We start from the raw sequence: 23326 nt of genomic DNA, 5'->3' as shown, positions 1-23326 counted from the left end.
AGAATCTATACAGCAGATTAAAGGCTTAAATTGTAAAAATATTAGAAACAGTTTTTGTAGCAAATGCTCTTGAGAATAAACTAGAGATGAATAAAAGAATCAAAAACCAACGAGATAGAAAGGCCATGCATATTGGTGTGTGCAGACATATAAAGCTGGGTAAATGTCAGGTTTACTATCTTATATAGCTATGTTACTATGTACAGTAACAGTACATAAATGAAAGCAATAAAGGATTGCCTGTGTAGTCATGAAATCCTTTTTCTATTATATTCTTGTCCATGTTTTACATAACATGACTGACTGTCATTGAGTATAGCATATACCCTTTATTAATAAATCCTTGTATAAATATCACAAAGATTTCTCTAAAAACAAACGTGGCCTGATAAATATTAGGCACTGCAGGTTGAATTTTAATAAATTCCATAAAACGCTATTGGACATATTTTTGAGATTTCTCTTTTCTCAGTGCTATTTCTTCTCATGTCTGCTCTTTCATTGGTTTGTTTGTGGAGTATGCTGGTTTCTTCTTTTTTTCCCCTTTCAAGAGTCTCTCTACCCTAGTTTCTTGCTCTACGCTCTGGGAAGATGACTTGTATGGACTATATCACGGTTTCTCAACCTTGGCACTAGTGATATTTTGAACCAGATGCTTCTTTGCCACAGGAGGATGTCTTGTGCATTATAGGATATTTAGCAGAATCCCTGGCCTCTAACCACTGGATGCCAGTAGCCCTCTCTCTCCTTCTCTCCAACAGTTGTGAAAGTCCAAAATGTCCCCTGGGATCAAAATCGTACCTGTTTGAGAACTACTGGGCTATATCAATGTACTCAATTGCCTTTCAGTTACCATGGGTATTTGGCCAATGAGAACACCAGAAGGATAAAATGAGGAGGTAGGAAAGTAAAGATAAGGTCATTTTTACCCCCAATTTTCACTCCCTGCCAGGTCAGTGCAGGCAGGATGCTGCTCCAAAGATCACAGCTCCAGTCGGGCAGCTGTCTTCACACAGCTCTTGCTTCTTCATGTATAGTCTCCTTTGTTTTCTTCACCAACCCTAACATCCTGTCCCAAGAATCTGCTCCTGCTTATTTAGGACTAGTAGTTATAATGGTGCCCACTGTTACTATCCTGAAGTACTATACTATTTCTTTTGTTCTTCCTAACTCTAGCCAAACTTTCATAATTAGTCACTTTATAAAAGTCTCTGCAAATTACCTAATTTGTGTACACTATCTGTTTCTTGCAGGAATTACAATTGATACAGGGTAAGTACATATCAAAATATTTACAAAAAAAGCAAAATACCAAATAGCCTTTGAGGTGTTTTCTCCATATCAGCCCCAATCATTGCAATGTTTTACACATACAGCCTTATGAGAATCAATGACTGACACCTATTATTACCTTTTATACTGTGATTTTATAGATGAAAGCTAGCTATGGATAAAAAGATTATTAAAAACATTTTTTGCCCTTTTTACTCTCATGTAAAATAGCAAAATGAATTTGTAACAAAGTGTAGCAAGTCAGTGGAACTGTAAAACTGCACTATCCCAAGGGAAAAGAATTGAGATTATAAAGAAATGAGACTTTCACTATTTTATGGTTGACTTTATAAATAACCAGGGAAATATAAATAGATGTTTGTTCATTAATTTAGTCATGTGATCATTCATTGAGTCGACAAATTCTTGAGGCCTACTGTTTTTGAAGACAATATGCTACATTCTGTGGAGGATTCAAAGGTGTATAAGATGTAGTCTTTATCCTCAGAATAATTTATAATCTCCTGAGGTGAAAAAAAAAAAAGCAAACAAAAAACAAAAAAAAAAAGACTGTAGGTGAAATTGATATTTGTACATTAAATCAGCATGATGACAAAGAGAGTATCCTCAGTGCCTAGAAAGGGCCACATCATAGGCCCCCCAATAAGTATTAGTTCAATGTATGGTTAAATGAAATTGAAAGAGGAAGTGAAAAAAAACAAACATGATGCCTCACAGTGCTGTGTGAGGGCTTTCAGTAAAACATGCTTTTTCAATTGCATTCCTGGCATATCTTATGTACATCAATCTTCTGTGATTAAATGAACATTAATTACTCTATTCTTGCTTACTTTAGAAAGAGTATATTAAAAATTTTAAAATTCAAGTAATTTCACCATAAATCTTAAATTCAGATACATGCATATTCTTACTGATGCTAAGCACAACTATATATGTAGGACATATGAAGTGATGTGAAATAAGGTTTCTACTATACTAGTACTGTATCTAATTTGGGACTTACAATGTTTTAAATGGACTTTTTTTTTTTTTTAGAGAAGTTTTAGGTTTACAGAAAAATAGTACAGAAAATACAGAGAGTTCCTATATACTCTCACCACAATTTCCCCTATTATTAACATCTTTTGTAAGTGTAATACTTTTAAAATTGATGAACCAATATTGATCTACTATAGTTTACCTTAGAATACTGTTTGGGTATAGTTCTATGAGTCCCAACAAATACATAATGTCATGTATCTATCATTACAGTATCATAAAGAACAGTTTAGTTTCACTGCCCTAAACATGCTCTGTGTTCCTCCTTTTATGCTTCTGTTCTTTCCTGGAACCCCTAGCAACCACTGGTCTTTTTACAGTTTCCATAATTTTATCTTTTCCAGGATGTCATATAGTTGGAATCACACAGTATGTAGCCTTTTCAGATCAGCTTATTTCACTTAGAAATATGCATTTAAGTTTCTTCCATTTGTTTTGTGGTGTGATAGCTAATTTCTTCTTATTACCAAATTATTTTCTGTTGTCTGGAAACACTATCGTCTGTTTATCCATTAATTTATCTAAGAGTATCCTGGTTTCTCCCAAGTTCGGGCAATTATGTATAAGTTTTCTATAAACACTCGTGTTCTGGTTTTTGTGTACATGTAAGCTTGCAGCTCCCGTGGGTAAATAGGGAGGAATGAGACTGCTGGATCATGTGGTAAAGTACGTTTATTTTTGTAAGAAACTGCCAAACTGCCTTCTAAAGTGTCTGTAGCATTTTGCATTCCCACCGGCAATGAATGAGAGTTCCTATTGCTTCACATCCTCGCCAGCTGTGTCTTAGATTTTAGTCATTCTAACAGTGTGTGGTAGGCTTTATAGTTTAATAGCTATTATAAGGACAGGCTAATGAGCAAGGGAAGACCTGAGGACCAGAGATTCTTCTTTTCTGTTGAAGCAATAAAGAAATGTGTTGAAATTTCTAAAAAGATTTTAGCTAAATGTAAAGAATTTTCTAAGTTAAACTGTTTAATGAGTAGCTGAAAAGTTGATTTGTGACATACATGGGATAGAAATATTTTCCTGTCCATTCTTGCATTGATATCAATGTTTCACTTGGTAAGATTTAAGCTCTAATGACTGTCAGTATCTGTTAATTTTTAGTAATTTTGAGTAGCAGGATACTTTTTCTGAGCCATACAAATATACAGGTGAGAATCATATGATACAGCATCTGAAACTTTCCTGGAATACATAATAGTCTCTGTGATGTAGTAGGGCAAGAACCAAGCTTAGAATCAGTAGATTTGAGCCACTCAATACTTATGTGACCTCAGTTCACTTGATTACTTTGATCTTTAAAAATATATTTATAAAATGGAAAATATATTCTTTATTTCGGCCCATTTTACAGTGAAGCTGTTATAATGACAATAAACATTTAACTATGTTGTGTATTTGACACTATGCCAACAACTTGAAAGTCATAAATCACTAAGTAAAACATAGGGCCATATCAGTAATGGCCTCCCTCCGAAGAGCTCAGAATTTGGCAGGGAAGCACACACTAACCATAGTACAATTTAATCAGTGCTGTAAATGTGATGTGATTAATGTCATTTGGAGTACTAAGAAAGTACAGAAGAGGACCAGAAATACTAAGCTCTTCGTGCCAAGCTCTGGGCTCACACTTATCCCATGTAAGCTCCACTACACCTCCAAGATATGAATTTTATTATTCTCTTTACATACAGATGATGTAACTGAATAATGAAGCAATTCATTCATGGTCACATGTGAACAGGTACTAAATGGAATTTAGTACAGTTCCATTTGTCATGGAAAGTTAGAGTAGCCTTAACTGCAGGGGCAATTTCTAGAACTCAAATTTCTATAATTTAAACTATACCACATACAATAGATTACTCCACAGCTCACTGATGTTGGAAAATTCTAAGGGCAGGATTCTTATTTACTAAAGAAATCAGTGTTATACAATGGCCCAGTGCTCATATTCCTGTTTTTTTTCCCCCTTCTTCTATCAACCAAAAAGAAAACAGAAAAAAAAAAAAAAAAACCCAGACACACAACCACCTCATTGTATTCATGACCTTCAGTACTAAGCAAGACTGAATAGAATAACATATTTAGAATCCTCTCCTTCTGATTTTCATGGTTGTTAAGAGGCTTGGAATGATTCCAGTCTGATAAGGAGAAAAAGACATTGAACTAAGTGTCTAGAGTCTAAAACAGATCTGGGAAAACTATTCCTTTAGCTTTACCGAGATTTATCAGAATAACTGTTTCACAGAGATGCTATGTTCCTTTTTTCTATGATCTAAGAACATTTCTTATTAATTCTTATATCTTAGAATTTATCACAGTGTATGACACTGCACAGAATTTTATTAAATATTAGTTGAATGTTAGATGTGAAAGGAGGTAGTGATGTAAATAGGACCTCACATAATTTTTGTGGGCTCACTAATGTTCTGTATTTCCCTGTAAGGTTGCTTTTTAAACAGCGTTGCTGTTGGAATCATTACTGGTTGCTATCTAACAGATTACCTTCAACCTTCATTCAAAATACAGTGTTTAAAAAGAATGACAACTTAAAATGTAAATGTGTATCTAAGCTAGATCACATAAAAGATCTGTACTGGGCAGATAAAAGAGAACATTTTAATATCTATGAAAAAATAGGTCCTGAAATAAGTACGTGAAATAATACATACTGACTCTATCAACTTGTGTGAATCATGCCTGAATGAACAAAACAATGGTATTCTTAGAAACAACGCATCATAGAAAAGTTAATATCTTCCAAGTACATTATAACATTATCAGATCAACTTCTCTCCCAGAGAGATATACAGAAAACAATATATCTTTAACAGGAAAAACTCTAATGCTGTGTTAACTGGTGACTGCATTTAAAATATTTTCTAAAATAACTAATAAATATTCTTCAATTATGCGAAAAGGAATAAACAGAAAACAAATTAAGAAAGAAATGTTTAGAATTAAGAGAGTTTATAAGAACTAACATTAAAAGAAGATTAAAAATCAGTTTGAACAACAAAGAATACAGACATATAATTAAAGAAAAGGAGGAAAAGTTTATGAAAAAAACTACATGAGTAAAAATTTCCAAAAAGTATATTTTACCAAAGTTTTAAAATTAACTTTAAAATAAGAACCTGCATGTTAGTAAAAGCCATCTCTTTTTGGTGTGTTTAGCTGATTTGAGTTTAGTTAAACATTTGGGTAAAGAACAGCTAAATGAAAATTTGAGGCTGAAATAATTCCACAGAAAATATAATAAATAAATCACACAAAATTTGGCATGTCAATTCATATAACCAATTTTCCAGGATTTTTAACGTGATAGAAAGAATTAATTCCAAGCAAATATCCAAATTTGGGCATGAAAAAGTAAGAATGATCACCATCACACTAGTTGCCATTACTTCTTCCTTTGCGAGGCAGAATAAATAGGGCCACACTGGACTGCTTGAGGGCTCTTCAGATTTTACTCTTAATTAGAAGAGGTTGAGAACAGGAAGTGAAAAGAGCTGTAGCCCTCAAGCCATCTTACTCACACAGTTTCCATCGGCATATAGATCTGAGAGATATATTCTGCATTTAAAAAGAGCAAATCTATGCACAATTTGCATTGGATGTGAAACTAGTGACCCTTATACATAATTTTGCTGTAGGTTATCAATTAACTCCCTCCTACAGAGGAGGAATTGTTAAACTAAAATGGTTTCGACCAGATCAAACATTATAGCAGGCAGAATTTATCTGTTGTTTTGATGGAAGCTTTATTTATTGTTAAAAAGATCTGTCACACCTAAAGATAACTCCTGAGATTAGAATTTTCTAGATACATGAGTAGAGCCTATGGATAAAATAAATTACAAAGCCTTCCTCTTGAATCTTGATCAATATTTAGAGATGACTGCTCCACATCATAAAATCTAACTAGTTTTTAATGTTTTTCTCTGCTTCGAATGAAATCTTTATTGCTGAATTATTAGTAGAAATAAAGGAGCCTAGTGTGTCAGCCCGTGCTCTCAAAGGTCCACATGGCTGATGAGTCCTGGCAGTGATGAATGACACACTATTCCTCAGTTTGCAGCCTTTCTTTCCTTCTCACATTCTCACAACTGAACACTGTCACGTTCCTTGCAGAGGAAACATACATTTCATAGCTGTCATCCTTGTATAAAAGGCAGAGGGAGGGGAAAATTCCTTTTTTAATCTGCCTAAACTTTTCATTTCATTATGTGTAAATTAACATTGAATATGTGTTTGGATATAAAACCTGGAAAGTTGTTTTAGAAGGCATTACTTTCAAAGGAAAACACGCAATGGAGAGTCAGGAGCAAAGGATCATCCTTTTTGAGAGCAATCAGAAGCTTCCTGCCTCGATATTCTTAATCTTCTTTCTGGCATTTTATGCTCACCAACTGCCTAATATTGGATGCATGTGGTTCTGCCCATCTGTGCAACAGTCAATCTAATTTTATGGTTTGCTCAGAAAATATTTAATGGAATATGAATAATGTATAGTGATAAGCCATTTTTAAATTTCCAACATTTATCTCATGCGTGAAATGGTTGTTTTGTTCTTAAAGAAAAATTAATTTCGTGTATCTATGTACAATCCACTAGATAGACATAAAATTGTGGAAAAGCAAGAACTTTTGTGTCAAGTATAAAAGATATAAGTAATTTCATTAAAATAGGTTCATATTCTATAATATACTAAATTACTAATATGCACCAAAAACATGAGGAACAATATTTTTGCTATTTTATAGTATATTTGATACAGTTTGTCTTTCTAAATTAAATCATAAATTCTGAGCAGTCAGTTTTTTTGAAGAAGACTACATCGTTTATCTTTGCTTTCAGAAGAAGGAAACAGTCTACAGTTAAAGGAGTAAAATTTACTTTACATGTACTTATTGAGTACTGGAGATGTGCTTGGCAGCTCCGAAGAATAGCAAAGAGGCCAGCATAGCTAGAGGGCAGTGTACAAGGAGAAAAGGGGTAGGAAATAAGAACTTAATGAGGGCCAGATAATGTAGGGCCTTTAAACCAGAGAAGGACTTGTATTTCATTCTTCGTGTGATAGAACACCACTGGATGGTTGAGAGCAGGGGCAGAATGATTTGGTTAATGTCTTAAAAGTATCACTCTCATTGGTTGAGAACAGACTAACTAGAATGGATGAGTAGAAGCAGGGTGACCAGTTTAGAGGACGGGAAAAAGGTCTTGGTGAGAAATGATGAAGGCCTGGCTTAGGGTGGTAGCAATAGAGAAGAGAGGCACAGTAAGATCAGGGCTATATTTTAAAATACCAGTAAATTAATTATCTAAAAGATTGGATGGAAAATGTGAAAGAAAAAGAATCAAGGATACTTTCAAGGCTTTGGCCTAAGCGACCAAATATGTGTAGAGTATCTGTGAATGCTATGAGAAAGCTAAGTAAGGTGAAACTGCTATGAGTTTGAACAGTTAGGAAAAGCTTCTTGGAGTTATGGAGGCTTGAGCTGGACTTTTTAGCCAGAATAAAATTCAGATAGGAGACGTAAAAACCTTCTCTAGAGTAAGGTAGAGTTAGAAGTATTACATTACTGGGAAGTATTTTGAAGACACTTGTCTGTCTTGACTGAAGAGTCTTGTTGAGTAATTGTGATATATGATTGAAAAGGAAGGAAGACTAGATAAATATGGACTTAAGTAACAGGATTAGGACTTGGGGCTTCATTCTATAGATTGTGTACAGCCAGCCTCTGGCAAATTTTCTAGAACTAATCTGGCTAGTAACATCCAAATTTCTAGCATACTATATTAAAGGAAGTACTGCCAAAAGCCATTGGATTCCAAGATAAAGATGTAGATGCATTTAAAAAATGGTCAAAATCTGAGAAGGTCAAGCATATTTCTATGAAAAGTCTACCATAAATTCCATTTTACATACATATACACGTGCAACATTAAACCACCCCAAATAAGCCAGTACCTCTCTTCACCCAAAAGTCAGTCTTTTTCAGTTACTTTTTTATAAAGTTACCAATTAGTTTCTAATATGAAAGAGGAATATGTGAAGGAGGGAAGAAATTTCATTCTCCTGATAAAGAATGAAAGCACAAATATTTGTTAGATAGAAGAAATACACTTTTTTTCCTCATATAATTCCAGAATATTTGTCAATAGATAATAGTTACTTTGAGAAACTTTTTCTCCTAAAGCCTTTATTTTATTATACATAGTGAACTATAATCTTTAAATCTGAAAAACTACTTTCTATTTAAAACTGCATTCTACTTCCAAATACATACACTAACAGTTGTATCTTTGTTATGTTTCAATAAACCTAGATCGTAGGTCCAAAATATAACTTATTTTAAAACATGACCATAAGCATTTGGGATGATCAGACTTGCTAGTTACTTTTAACAAAAATGAGTACCTATTAACGAGATGATATTCAGAGGTTATAGATAAACCTAAAGTACATAAAGGCCAGCCCAGTCCTAGTACAAGGTCATTATTTATATGCCAAATAAACCGTACACTGCAGATGGGGTAGAATTAAAATTACAGTAAAAAGTCTACCAAAAAAGTGTACCTTTACAACTTCTTATATATTATCAAAGATGTTAACAAAAACATCCAAAGGTTATTTGTAAGCTTAAGGGTTTTGGCATTCTGTGGATAATGCATACTACAATGAGAAAGGCAAAGTTTTGAGTATATAAGATGAACGTAAGAGAATGACAGATTTTTCAGAGTCCAAAAGATTTATAATAAGATTTTTGCAAAGTCAAATTGTGATTTCCTGAACAATCAGAAAGACTTGCCAAAAATAAGAGAGCAAATAAATTATTCAATTCATATGGGCAGTACAACTCATTACTACTAAAAAATCCCGTTAAAATTGATCTTAAAATTTGGATGTGGTACACAGCATTATTAGATAGCAAAACAGAGAATTGCTTAAATGGTATTTTAATTTGGTTTGATAACTGGAATCAAGAGGAATAAATGAAAGATGTGTATTATAACCACATTTTTTTTTTGAGAAACAATAAGACACTATGAATCCTGTGATACATTACTCAGAGGCAGCCTTACTTCAGACTTGAAGGGAAGAGAAGGAAATTGGAAAGAATTCTTCAAGCAATGTCCACTTTATTCATAGATTAACTGACTCCTACATATAGTCATCATAATTAACAGCCAGATGTCAATGCCTAGAGCATAAGAAATTGGTCTTATATATCACTATATCTCTGTTGGTGCCTGGCATAGTATTTTACATATAGCATGACTTTAATACATATGGGCCACATGAATGAATCAATAAATAGATAGGTGAATGGATGAATAGCAAATATGATAACTATAACTGTACTTTTAAGTACCTGTTAAGCTAGGATACATTATTTTTTGAATCGACTGAATAAATGTAAACAGGAACTGGGACACTAAGAAGGAAAATTAGCAACTTTAAGTTCTAATTGTGGTTAAAGCAGCAGCATGCTTAGTCATATGTACATGTTGGATAGTGTGAAATATAAATATCATTTATTATGGTTTTGTTATGAATATAATACATACTTATTAAAGGAAATTGAAGAAAATATAAGTAAGTAAAGAGAGACCACAAAATGACCCAATCTATAACCCATAAGTAGGCACTCGGTTGCAGTATTTCCTTGAGGAAAAGGTGGGAATATTTTTGTGGTGGTTAAATGCCTAGGAAGCACTACTGGCATTTAACAAGTAAGGCCTGGGGCTGGGAAACAGCATACAGTGAATGAAACAGTTCCCCAAAGCAACGAATTACCCAGCTGGAAATGTAAATTGAGCTGTATTAAAAACAACAACAACAACAACAACAACAACAACAAAAAACTCCGAGAGCCTGGTGTACTTACTTCAGTTCTTTATACATATATATATCATGCACAGATTTTTTAAAAAATAAAAATAGGTTATACTGTACAAACTGCTCATATTGTTTTATAATCTGCTGCTTTCACTTAGTGCAGCAAGAGCATCCTTCCACTCTGTTAATTCTTCTACACCAACATTTTAATGACTGCTCAGCATTTTAATGGCTGCTCACCGTGCATTTAACTAATCCCTATTGTCTAATCTCTAGAAATTTTTTTCAGCTTTCTATTATAATCAATTCTGAGATGAACATCTTTATATCTAAATTTATGATCATTTAAATTTTTAGACGTGAAATTGTTGCATCAAAGTGTATGCCTAATTTCAATGCTCTTAAAATAGACTTTCGCTATGTCCTCAAAAACGGTGTGCATCAACTTATTGTTCAACCATATAATTGGTGATTGAATGTACATCTATAACATAAAGTTGCTGCAAATGTGAAACACCAATTGAAGGCACTATGACCTTGAGTGATGCTGGTCCCTTCCCTATCCCACGTCTAAGTAGAAGGTGCTAGGATTGCTGGGAAATAAGCTCACAGTCGAAACAACAAAACTAAATTTTAAAGTCTAAGTGCCAGACCCTTTCATTATTTTTCCATCAGTAAAGTATAAAAAGAAGTAGAAAAAGTGTTCAGAGAAAGGGATTTAAAGTAAAGTATTAGTGGAGCATTGCCTCTGTGGAGGCAACTGGTGACTCATGAGGTTTGGTGATGTCTGTGAGCAGGACGGACTTGTGTCTGATTCCCTGGTAAGATGCTGCCTCAAGAGCAGGATCTGCTGATCTTTCCCAGCGCCAACAAAGTGGGGCAAACAACCACATGGGGGGCTGACATGGGGAGCTGACATACAAGGCGGAGAATTTAAGCTCACTTCCTTTCACCCCCCCATACACCCTGATTCTCAGAGTTGAGGCAGGTGTGGTAGGGATTTCTAGGTTTCCCATGGACCCAGATCAGGCCTTGGAAAGAAGAGTAGGCAGGGGCTGGCCATCAGAAATGTGGAGGATAGAGGCAGTGACTGACAGGAGAGTGTGGTTGTCCTAAACCTCTGGGTTAGGTGGGAACCAGCCAAGCACATTTAAACCATGTAATGAATATCAGAGAGTCACCCCAGGACATTAGCATGAAAACCAGACCCCATCAAGAACATAGATATTCCTATTCTTATCCCTCCTTTATCTTTTGCAGACATACCAACCTCACTTTCAAGTGAATTTGGGGAGAGGGAAATTTGAGTCCTTATTAAGCTCTGGCAACAGATAATCTTGAATTTGATCAAATATTTAAATAATGAGTCTGTTACACTGAAAATAACTAAAATAATATTAAATAAAAAGTCTAAAGATTATAATTAGGCCTTGGTGCTTATCATAGAGGTGTCAAATTCAGATGAGCTTGGGGCTGTTTCTTCTCTGGAACTGTTCACATTCTAGAAAGTTCTGGCATGGAAAATTAGCTTGAGGAGAAATGTTCTGCCTTCCACATTAATGGGCAGGAGAAATGTTCTGCCCTCCACATTAATCTCTGTCTCTGGGTAAAAGGTAAAGAAGACAAGAAGATGCCTCAACCAATTTTCATGTTTCGAAGTACTTAGATCTGCCCCATCTAGTTCAGAAGACAGCTTCATCAGGATTTGGCACAAAAGCCTCACATGAGTGAAGAAGGTCATTTTGTTGGCCTTGTCCCAAGGGATCTTATAGAAAATAGCTATAAAAGAATAGGGTTCACATATGGGATGATGAGTCCTAATAATCTCTCTAAATATCTTAAACCCAGGATCTAAAAACCATCCATTATTTAGAAAAGAAGGAAAAAAGTGAGTGGGGACAGTTTCAGTTAGCTCAGGGCATCTCAAAACTGTGTGTCACTGAACACCCAGAACTATTCTCCCTGGGTTTGACATCAAAAAGGCATTAGGAAAGAGAGCACCTATACTCCTAATATAAGATATTAGGGCTCTGAGATTTTCTTCAGTTTAAAAGAGGAACTTTTTAACTTTGTTAATTCCAATGTTTCTCAAAATCATTTCTTTCTAATTACAACATATGTGTAATATTCAATGGAACCACATTATGTTCAGAAAATGCTGAAGACAAACAGTGTGACTTCATTTTATTTAGCTAAATCAAGTGGAATGTTCAGGGAATAGCTTTTCTCTCTTTGCGTGATATAATTTACTTACTAAATATCATTAAAATATCAACAATATGGAAAAAAACTTCTATAATCATTTATCTACCACAACTCAGAAAAAATGCAGACTCTTCTTAGGAAAATTTTGTAACTGTATAATGCATTACATTTGATTGTTTTTCTTTTGTCTTCATTGTTTCCTTTCATTCATTCTGACTCTGCATAGTGGCTAGCCAGTTACAGACAGACAAGTAGCTTTAGTTTAGAAAGGTTAAATGAGTTGCCAGAGGTCTGGCAATGTGTAATTGAATAAACCGACCTAAAATTTAAGCTATTAAACACGAACTTGAAACATTTTGAACTCATTTAATCCAACACTATTATTTCACAGATAAGTAATGCCCAGAGAGGTGAGATGACATCATCCAGTACAGAAAAAAAAACAAGACCAACTCCATGTTCCTGATTTGAAACACAGACCCTCTACACTAAGCCTTGCTTTCCCTACATATGACCAAATCAAATGATAGAACAAACCGGAAACCTGTATGAAGATAAAGGCCAGCTGGCTATCATGATGGATCAAACCACAGATACAGAGCAGTCAGAACACTTAGGAGTTGCCTTTATTTCAAACTCATAAATGTTAGTTTCCCTTTGCAGGAAGAATACTGTCAAAAGATTGTTACTATAAACAGTTATTAGTACTTGACAGAGACTATTTTTTAAGGTACCTATTTTACATATGTCATAGTATTAGAAATTATAAAGTATTTTTAAATGCCATTATATGCTTTGCATGGCAATTATATTAATTCCAAAGTTCAGCAACATAATAGGAAGAACATACCTTCTTCAGTTCTCCTAGAAATAGCAAATAATACACAATCTACTATGCAAAAGCTGGAGCCTCAGGTAAAGCTATTTGAACATGCCCAGAAAACCTGTGTGGCATGAAATACTAACAGTATACTGAAAAAATCATTTTCCTTTTTTTTTTTTTTGAGCATTCTCAATAATCAAATAGGACAAAGTATTTATATTTACAAATTGGAGGTTATTTGTTCTTATGGATTTTCAAACTTATACCATTACCTTATAAGCATAGTTAAAATCTATTTGATTTCTCTTAAGTTAAAAGTTCTTATTATTCTTCACAATCCATAAAGTCATAACTAAATTCAATCTTATCAATTGAATTTCCAATAGATTTATCATATTATGTTAGTATGAACACAAAAGAAAGATGAAACAGTTTCTACCTCTAATCGGTAAGATGAAATATATATTCTTTCTTCTCATTTTTTCATTTATTTATTTAATTATTTATTCAACAAACATAATTTCTGGCACAGTGGTCTTTGCATTAATATACACTGTAGCCTTAATAAGAATTAAATACTACTTTTAGAATGTTCATTAATATCTGTTAGTGATTCCACAATTACCTGGTAGAGAGGTATTTAAATGGTAACTTAAACATTCAAATGTTTGCTAAACTTTTAATAAAGTTTCTTATAAAAGTATTACCTCATATTTGAGTTGACGAACTACTCATTATCCCCTCCTAGGACAATTAGGTTGATGAGATGTGTCATCCAACTCTAGTTCCCAAAATTATCTATTTGTATGCAAAACATGTTTGGCATCTCATTTACCTTATTTCTATTTCTTTAAATAAAGTAAACATATTTTGTCCTAGATTTTTGCATATTTTGAATATTCGAAAAACATAGGGCATCTTTTTCTATTTTCTCTTGATAAAGCAAATATACCATCAAATGTCTCCCTGAAAATTAGAAAACTAAAAGCCTATACTTAAAGAGGGGGGAGGAGTATTTTTTATTTCTTTTTAGGGACAAATGAGTTGATTATCATTGAAATTTGAGATAAGACTATTGTATGTCATAACATACAAACACATCTTATTCCCCTTATGCCTGTCACCTAAACACATTGTTATTTTTCCAGATTTTCCATTGAATTACAAAATGAAAACATGGCTCAGATGGTTAGAGATGGTTTAAAAAAGAATCACCTAAGTTTGAAATTACCCTACATACTGTAGCATTTGATTAGTAAGATACTATTAAAAATATCATGTTATCTTTACATGTGAAAGGATGTTAGCAATAGATGTTAGTACATGCACAAGGAAGATGGGTTTATAAAAATATGATCATTGCTCTCACACTGCATTCAGAATTTTAATCCATGTTAAGCATATATGAAGTAATAAATGCACTGCACAAATATGATTTAAAGCTTTTTGTTGGTGTGCCTTGAAGCAGTTCTATCTCACTCTTAATATAATACATTACTCTAACAAACAAAACTATCACCAAAATCAGTTCTTTGAAGACTGAAATTGGATTTGCAGTCATGTCTATATTGTGTGGTTGTAATGCTACTGATTACTAACCACTGGTCCTAGGACTCCAGTGTATTTTTTATTTTTCTATGTCTAAATAGTGTGGTTCTCATCACTATGTGTATGAGGTAATTTCACAGTATATGGACTAAACAAAATTTAAAGTAAAATATATATTTTAAAATAGGTCTCTCTCATTTAAAACAAAAATCATTTTTTTTCCTATGATGGGTATATACTTGTTACAAAATCTCCAAGACTAGAGATGTTCCTTTTCCCTAGGAATAAGTATGTCAGTCATCCTCCCTGGACTGCACATTTCTTGAGGCAGCAGCCATCTACATGTTATTCGCTTTTGTATATTCCTCACATTGCCCAACTGAGTGTCTAGTACATACAAAGAATCCATTAAATATTGAATACTATCGAATTTTAATAAAAAAACATAACCATAAGCCTATGTTCCTTATCTCTTTATATTTAATTATAGTGTATTTTCCATTTACAACCTTACAAGATTAAGGGTCATTAGGAATAGTGATTCATCCATCCCAAGCACAATAAAATATTATTAGACACAAAGAAAGCCCATCATAATGAATACGCTTCTAAGTGAAGATAGTGTATAAAACATTAGTACACTCTCATACAAGCATAAAATATTGATTTTTACATATCACTTGGCAAAATGTTACTGATTATATATATATTGAAATAGATCAATTAGGTCAAAAAGGTTTTTTTCTTTAATTACCACATTGTGCTTTGATCTAAGATTACAATGCTATTAATAGTCTATACTGCTCCTACTATGAATACAAATCGAGCAATTCATTGTGCCATAAACCTTTTAGTTTAGGTGAAAATATAACTAATAGTTATATGAGTTAAATTCTGAGGTCAAACACAAAAGCAAGAATCAAACTTCTAATTATTTAGGACAAGTATATCAATCATTATTAAACATTTAAAGAGAAACTTTGCTGTAAATCAAAATATTTCACTAATCTTGACAACTGTTATTATTACCTTCTTATAAATGATATTAAGATTACACTTATGATCTGTGTATGCTTCTTCAAAGAAATCTGAAAGGTTGTCTGTGACCGTTGGCTTATTTGTGAAATCAATATAAAATGAGTTAGCTGACGGCAACATCCATCATCTGATTAATCATTTAATCAGAAGCTCCAAAACACTCAAGGATTTAAAAATAAATTTGCATTAAGCTAAACATGATAGCTCTGTTAAGTCAAAGCAAATAAGCAGAAAGATGCTTAAATGTTATAGATCATAATGTCAAACCTGACATTTTTCTTTCCTGCTTTGTTTTATTCATCTAGCACATACTCGTTTAGCTAACCTCTTGTGAATTACGGTGGAACTACAGAGTATGCATGCATCTATCCATCTGAAATCAACAATTTCTGTGCTGGGGATAGTAAAAATTGTTTATACTCTGATCTAATTTTTCCAAAATGGCACTGTTGAGGAACTTTATTTGATTCTGAAAGAAGAAGAAAAAATAATAAATAAAATAGATGAACCTGAATATTTCAAGTATCTGAGGCTATAAATTTTCTATGTAGATTGGTCAGTGCCCAAATTGGATGTGATAATGAAGCTGACTGCCATACTATCTGTCAGGTAGTAGCTCTGTAGTTTAACAAGATTTTCACTCTCCTTTAACCCAGAAAATTATAAAAATATAAACTTTAGGGACAGTGAGGATCCAACCCTACTAGGGCATTCCAGATAGCATAACTCATTTGTTCAGCAAGGATTAGAGCAGAACCACATGCAAAGCACTGTTAAGGGGCTGAGATGAAGCAAATGTTCTAGTGACTAGCTATATTTTGTAAACATAGTGGCACTGCAGAACAAGTCTTACTCAAGTTACTTGCTTTGCATAATATTCTTCGTACAAGCAAATAAATTATTCTCAATAGAAGTGGGAAACATAAATTTTATCTATATAACATTGCTGTTTATTTTAACTTAAAACTTGAAGACTTCTGCCAATGCATTTGTAGTCTGTTACTACTATACCAATCAAATGAATAAGCTTCATAAAATAAATTGTGTGGCTGCTAACCACTTGTGCGTATACAGGTAAAAATACAGATCAGAAGATTTATTATTCTGATATATTAAATACAGCAGCTAATATTTGATACAATAATTCTTAAAATTCAAGATATCTTATTTGTCCTTGAATCTCTAATAATTAGAAATTATTATTAACGTGGCTTCATTCATATAATAAAATTCACGAAAGCACTTAGGTATCTGTTGTCATATCTCTCTGTTAACATCATAAGGAGACAGAGTACACCAAACCTAACATGTGCCAAAGAGATAAATGTAGCAAATAAAAATAAAATAAAATAAAAATGAGCTTTTGTTTAAAAAAAAAAAAAACAACAAGAAAACATGAAATAGAAGAAAGGAAAAGAAGAACAGAAGGAAGGAAGGAAGGAAGGAAGGAAGGAAGGAAGGAAGGAAGGAAGGAAGGAAGGAAAGAAGGAAGGAAGCTTTTCTCCTCAATTAGGAAGCGATGGGCCAAATATCCTTAAAAGGCATGAAGTCCGGACACAACACAGCCATTCCTCTCACAGTGGCCCTGATCATCAAGAGAGGCACCAACTACCAAGAGACTAACAGAGGCATTTATCCACTCTACAAGTTAACAGCTAGTAGCCCTGTTTGTCACATTCCTTTTCTCCTAAACCTTGTGAAATTTATCACCAAATTTTGTTGATATCACCTCCTACATAGTCTTTGAATTAATGCATTTCTTTCCTCTTGCTCACCAATACCTTAGTATATGCAATCTCCTCTTTCCATTACAACCACTAACTGTTCTCTGGTTACCACTCTGACCTCCCTTTTATTTGTTTTCTTCTCCATTTAGGCTGAGACATCTTTTCGACATGCAAACCTATAATCTGACATCCATGCTTAAAAAGCTTTAATAGGTTCCTTTATTCTTAGAATAAAGACCAATTCTTAATGTGGCCAGCCACGATGTGGTCCCAACACATCTCCAGCCTCTTCCTCCTTATTTCCTCCAGCCCCAGCTGCATTCCTCTTTGATTTGACAGGGCTCCCTCATACCACAAGGGATTTCCTCATGTTTCTGCTTTTACCTGGAATGCTTTCCCTTCAAATCCTGCTTGTTTATTAACTGCCAGCCATTTTTTTTTTTTTTTTTTAGATCTTAGCTCAAACATTACTTCCTCAACAAAGCAATTGTAATACTCCCCTTACCTCTATCTCATGCCAGCTGGGTTAAGTTACCTTTTAGATAATTCTCAACATTATGTACCCCATGGCATTTATCGCAGATAATAATTACACACTTATCATATGATAATTATTATTGATCTTTATCACTAGACTATAACCTAAATGAAGAGAAAAACTGTATGGCTTTCTTATTATTTTAACCTCAATATCTAGCAAAGTTTCTGGTGCGTAGTCAGTAAGCAATATTTCTTAAATGAAGAATGAGTTTCTCAATGGAGTCAGTAATAAATGGTTAAAGCAGCAATAAATTGCTTATTTCCATTCATCGGGATAACTCTGATCAGAATATGAATAGTTAAATTATTTTGAAATTTCTAATGAACAAATTCAATGATTTTATTTAAATTCTGAGAATTTTTGGCATCCCAAAATGAAACAAGTTTGTAGTTATTGGTGTCTTCCTTAAATTATAGAAATTCAGAACATTATTGCTAAATTGGGCTTTAACTCAGTTTTCTAGTTTAGTTTCCTCATTATATGCAAAAGAGTCTTAAGAGACCTGCAAAAGGTCATCCAGCCAGTTATGGACAGAGCAGAGATAGAAATCAGCCATTTAAACTCCCAGTTCAACATTTTTTTCCTACAACTATGCTGTAATTTCTAGGTTTAACAGCTTCATTTTCACATTAGAAATTTATAGAAACCTATAAGTACACATAAGAGAAAAATCTCCAAATGGTTAATTTTGTCACATCATTTAGATTTCTGCTTAAAAAATATTAAAATAGCAAATATTTTAAAAAGATAAAAAACAAGCTGAATTTTATAAGAAATAAAGACTTTCATGATATTTGCAATTTACATTGTATACTTTAGATGGGAGGGGGTATGGTACATGTTTCCCTGGTTTCATATTTTGAAGCAAAGAATTTGTCCAGTTAAATTTGGTTGTCCATGATTCAGTTTATAAAAACCCAAAGGGAAACTAGGTTTTGAGGAAGTGGTTGGGGACGTGACATAATGGATGGAAAAGCACTACTAGTAACCAGTCTATTTCAATTGGTTGTGGCCTTGGATTGCTTGCTTCTCCTCTGTAGATTTCACTTTCATCTGCACAATCAAGGAGTTGGTCTAAATCATGGGCTCTGTCTGCCGATGGGTTTCCAAGATTTCGTGCAGGCTTTTGGTGTGTGTATGTGAGTGTACATTTTGTGGGAAGAGGGTCCATAGCTTCTACTAGATTGGTAAAAGGGTCTGGAACACAAACAGGTTTATTATGTCTGTACTAATTTCTGTACTCCTACCTTTTGAAATGTAATAAAGCTATACATATAATTATAATTTCAGATAAAAATAGGTATTAGTATAATTATTAGCACAAGTAATAAGATTATTTGAAATGCATAGTCTATACAAAGGAGTACTACCATCAACTATAAATTCAAGTGTTAGCCGGGGAACTTCACTAGAAGCCCAGCTAGATTTTCTGTAATTCGCATCAATTGTGCAGACAATGCAACTCCATGTGATAAAAATCTAAATATGCCACAGGTTTTTAGTCCTTTTTTTAAATCTAGGCTTGCTACATAGGATTAAGTAGAAACAACAACCCTGAGCAGTTTGCCATCAAACAAAGCCACTTTCTTACAGTGTTCACAATATCTAGTCTAAAACCATTTTGATTATAACTTTTGGATGGTTAAATAGCCACTGTTGCTATACTATCTATATAATTATTAAAGACACAGAGGTAAAAGTTACTCTGATTATTTACTTATCTCCTTCCTTCCTTTCCTACTTAATTTAACAAATATTCCTCAATTGTCTACTGTGTCAGGCACTGTTCTAGACATGTGAAATATCAGTGAACAAAGTAAAATATATTCTACCCTCTTGCTGCTTATATTTGAGAAAGGGAGAAATAAACAACATACATAAAAATAAGTAACTTATTTATTATTTTTAAAGGTGATAAACGCTTTGGCAAAAAGGAAAAAAAAAAAGAAAGAATAGGGAGATTAAGAATATCAGAGGTGAGGAGAATGGTTCCAGTTTCAAACAGGTCTGGGTAGGCCTGACTGAGAAAGTGTCATTTAACAAAGACCTGAGTTGATAAGGGAGTAGGCCAAGTACATGTATGATCTTGGGGAAGAGCTTTCCAGAGGGAAGAGACAGAACAAGAGTAAGCTTGATTTTTTTTATTGTTATTATTTATTTATTTTTTCAACGTATAGCAAAGAAGCTCTTGTGGCAGTGAAAAAGCAAAAATCATTCTGCTGCTCTGGTTGTGAAGTTTATAAAATAGCATCTTCTGGTTGACACCTCATTTTTTATTACTTATCTGTTTAAAATGAAAGCCACTGTGTCTTTTATAGAATCTTACCAGAGTCACATTTGCATCAAGAAATGCAAAGTCAAATTTCTTCTGAGCATTTTAAAATCACTCTAAAACCATGATTTCTGGTTGTTATGCATTTTAAGTCTCTCAGTTTCCACAAACTTGTATTTGTCGATAAACTCTTATATGACCAGCAAATATGCGATTTAAAAGGAGATGATGTCATTATTAAAAAATGAAGTAAAAAATCTTAATTTTGAAAATTTAGAGAGTGGGCACAAAATGATCTGTTATATTCCAACAAAGAGAAATTCCAAGATTCATAGCTAACAATGAAAGCACCCATTCTTTCTGAAATGTCACTATTCCTTTGGCATTTATTACATTGTTCATTTCATTAACCTCCTTCCAAAAAAATGAAACAATCATGATAATTGTACAATGTTCACAGCATTTATCTGGGTTAATACCTCAAAAAGGAATAGCCATGTATATAAAGGTAGCACATTTTAATGTGGGGTCGGCCCTCCCCAAGTAAGCATCTTATTCCTGTCTAGTGCCTTGCATGAAAATGCACTGTGATCTCACAAGCTTAAAAGTATAACATAAAATGTAGGCAACCATACCTTGCCCAACTGGTCCTTTCTGCCAAAGCCAGTAGCAGCTGCAATGCTCCCTGCTCCCTCCACTGTCTTCTGTGCAACTGCTGTCACCCCTGTCACCACCGCCTCTCCAACATTTGTCACTTGCTCTTTGGTCTTCTCAGCCACTGGGATAAATTAAGAGCAAGAACAGATCAAGGGATGATGGAACGACAGTAACTTAAAATAATTTTACTTCCACTAGCTGTCAAGTTCTAAAGACCTATATTTATACATATCATAGACAGTTGAAAAATCAGAAGAAATAAAAGCTACAGAGATTTCTATATGAGTGTAGAAATCTAAATCTTTGCTAAAATACTTTTTTTTTTAATTATTAAAAGGTGCTTCAAGTTTAATGATCACAAATTTAGACCCATGAGTGATTTGGGTTTGGTTTACATTTTTTTTTTTAGGAAAGTTTGCAGAAAGCTATGCTTACAGGCACAATTTTAGTTGTATCAGACTCATCATGAAATTTATTTCATTAATTCAATTTCAGTGCCAATTCTTTATCTCACTCAAGAGGTTCATTTTCGCCTTACTTTCTGAGTCACATTACATTCATGCTCATACATATCACTATCAGAAATAAACAACAGAGTAAGGAATGGTTATGAGGGAACTTTGATTCTTAAAACTTCAGGTAGTTGAAACAGAAAGATTTTTTAAGAATAAGATTGATTTTCAATAATTTTAATGAGAACAAAAAAGCCAGGCATTAAATAAAGTATAAAAATAAAGAGGTTTATTGAACACTTACTTTTTTTTTTCCTAAAACAAAATACAATGCTATTCTTTAGAAGGTTTCTAAAAATGTTAAATATTGAGAAAGACAGTATAAATAATTTAGGATTGGATTTAGAAGCAGAGATTTAACCTTATTTCAAAAATTCTCCAAGACACTAGCTGATATAATTGCTGAATTAATCTTTCTGTATTACCTCCATGCAATTACCAAATAAAAGAAGTGCCAATACAAAAAGATTGTTTGGATTAAATGAAGAGTTCTATGAAAGAGCAGCAAAAGACAAGAGAATCTGCTCTTTTAATAATTTCAAGGTCAATACAGAAATAAAACAACCCTTCTTCATCTAAACTTTATAACATTTATGCTTAAAAAACCTAGGTCTTGCATCTCATCTCTATGCAATGAATGCCTTCTTTTTGCCCCCCACAGACTTATTTTTTGCCTGCTTTTCCCCCACACTTCAGGAATTTATGGATTTCAGTGATATTCTTCCTTAGGCTCTCTCCTAAGCAAATAGAGACACATTTTCCTGTTATGCTTTACACTTATATACATCCTCTTCAGATATGTTCCAGTCTGAGGAACCCAAGGAGTTACACTATGTCAGCTGTTAAGTGGTATGTGCTAGTCACATGATTATTGTACAGATTTCATGTTACCAGTTGGGAGAAGCCAGTAATTAAACAGTGTAGACAAAACAACTGGGTTTCGAATAGACTATGTAGTTCATGGAAGCTAGGGTGGTCTGTAAGGACAAGGAGGCTTACGCTTTGGTTTAGGCAGTGGCAGGGAAGCTGAAGTGGCCCTAGAGTCCTAAACCAGAAAGTGCACACAGGTCTTGCTTGATATTTGCCTTTTACCACCTCTGGGTTTTGTCTGTTGCCTCCTAGTGAGTAATAGCTATTCACAACGTAAAGTTCAATTTAAATGCCGGTGAAATGCTGTACAGGAAATTTCGTATTTTAAAACACATCTAGAATGTTTTTCCTTTAAAAATAGTGAATTATCTGCTTCTAGTTGTCGTTTTATTCCCAAGAACATGAACAGAAAATGTTGCGTGATAATATTTTTTTGTTATAAAATCACAGACAAAACTAAATTTTGATCTTTTTATAGACTCATAATTTTCTGCCAGCCAAAAATTTATTTTTATAATATCTAGTAATTCTTTATATATGTATAAATCTTTATCTATTTTAATGTACATAAAACTGCACAGTAAACTGTACTTTGTACTTTATTATAATTCATTAGGTTTTATTATTGTAAGAATAAGTAAATTAGTTACATTATAAAATAACAGTGTACATGTAGCAATAATAGATACATTTTTAAAAAATTTCTCTAGGACTTAATTTATCTAGTGTATTTCCATTAACCTTGACTCTTTTCCCCTGGTAAGGTCTTTTACACTGTTTCTCTGTTTATTTACATTCCAAACAAAAGGGTGAAAAAAGGAAAATAGACACTCAAATTAGTACTTTTTGCATCTAATAAAACTTTTTTAAAGGGAAAAGACATTATAACTTGGGTCAAAAAGGATACTTTCCTCCCAATCAATTGATAGTATAATATTTTAATTCTTTAC

The 23326-nt window shown here is 33.4% G+C and overlaps 1 protein-coding gene across 6 annotated transcripts in view; it reads right to left on the bottom strand.

The window, feature by feature from the left end:
• The window catches only part of SNCA (synuclein alpha), a 110091-nt gene that overhangs the window by 74443 nt on the left and 12322 nt on the right, over window positions 1–23326 (bottom strand). For all 6 annotated transcript variants that reach the window (XM_011356288.1, XM_011356289.1, XM_011356285.2 and 3 more), the window contains one exon: window positions 20973–21115. In XM_011356288.1, the coding sequence (XP_011354590.1) occupies window positions 20973–21115 (143 nt within the window). The remainder of the gene's footprint in view (window positions 1–20972; window positions 21116–23326) is intronic.

The sequence above is a fragment of the Pteropus vampyrus genome, unplaced genomic scaffold (assembly GCF_000151845.1).
Source record: "Pteropus vampyrus isolate Shadow unplaced genomic scaffold, Pvam_2.0 Scaffold25, whole genome shotgun sequence".
NCBI classification, from domain to species: domain Eukaryota; kingdom Metazoa; phylum Chordata; class Mammalia; order Chiroptera; family Pteropodidae; genus Pteropus; species Pteropus vampyrus.
The sequence above is the reverse complement of the archived record's forward strand: the minus strand, read 5'-3'. Positions and strand labels throughout refer to the sequence as shown.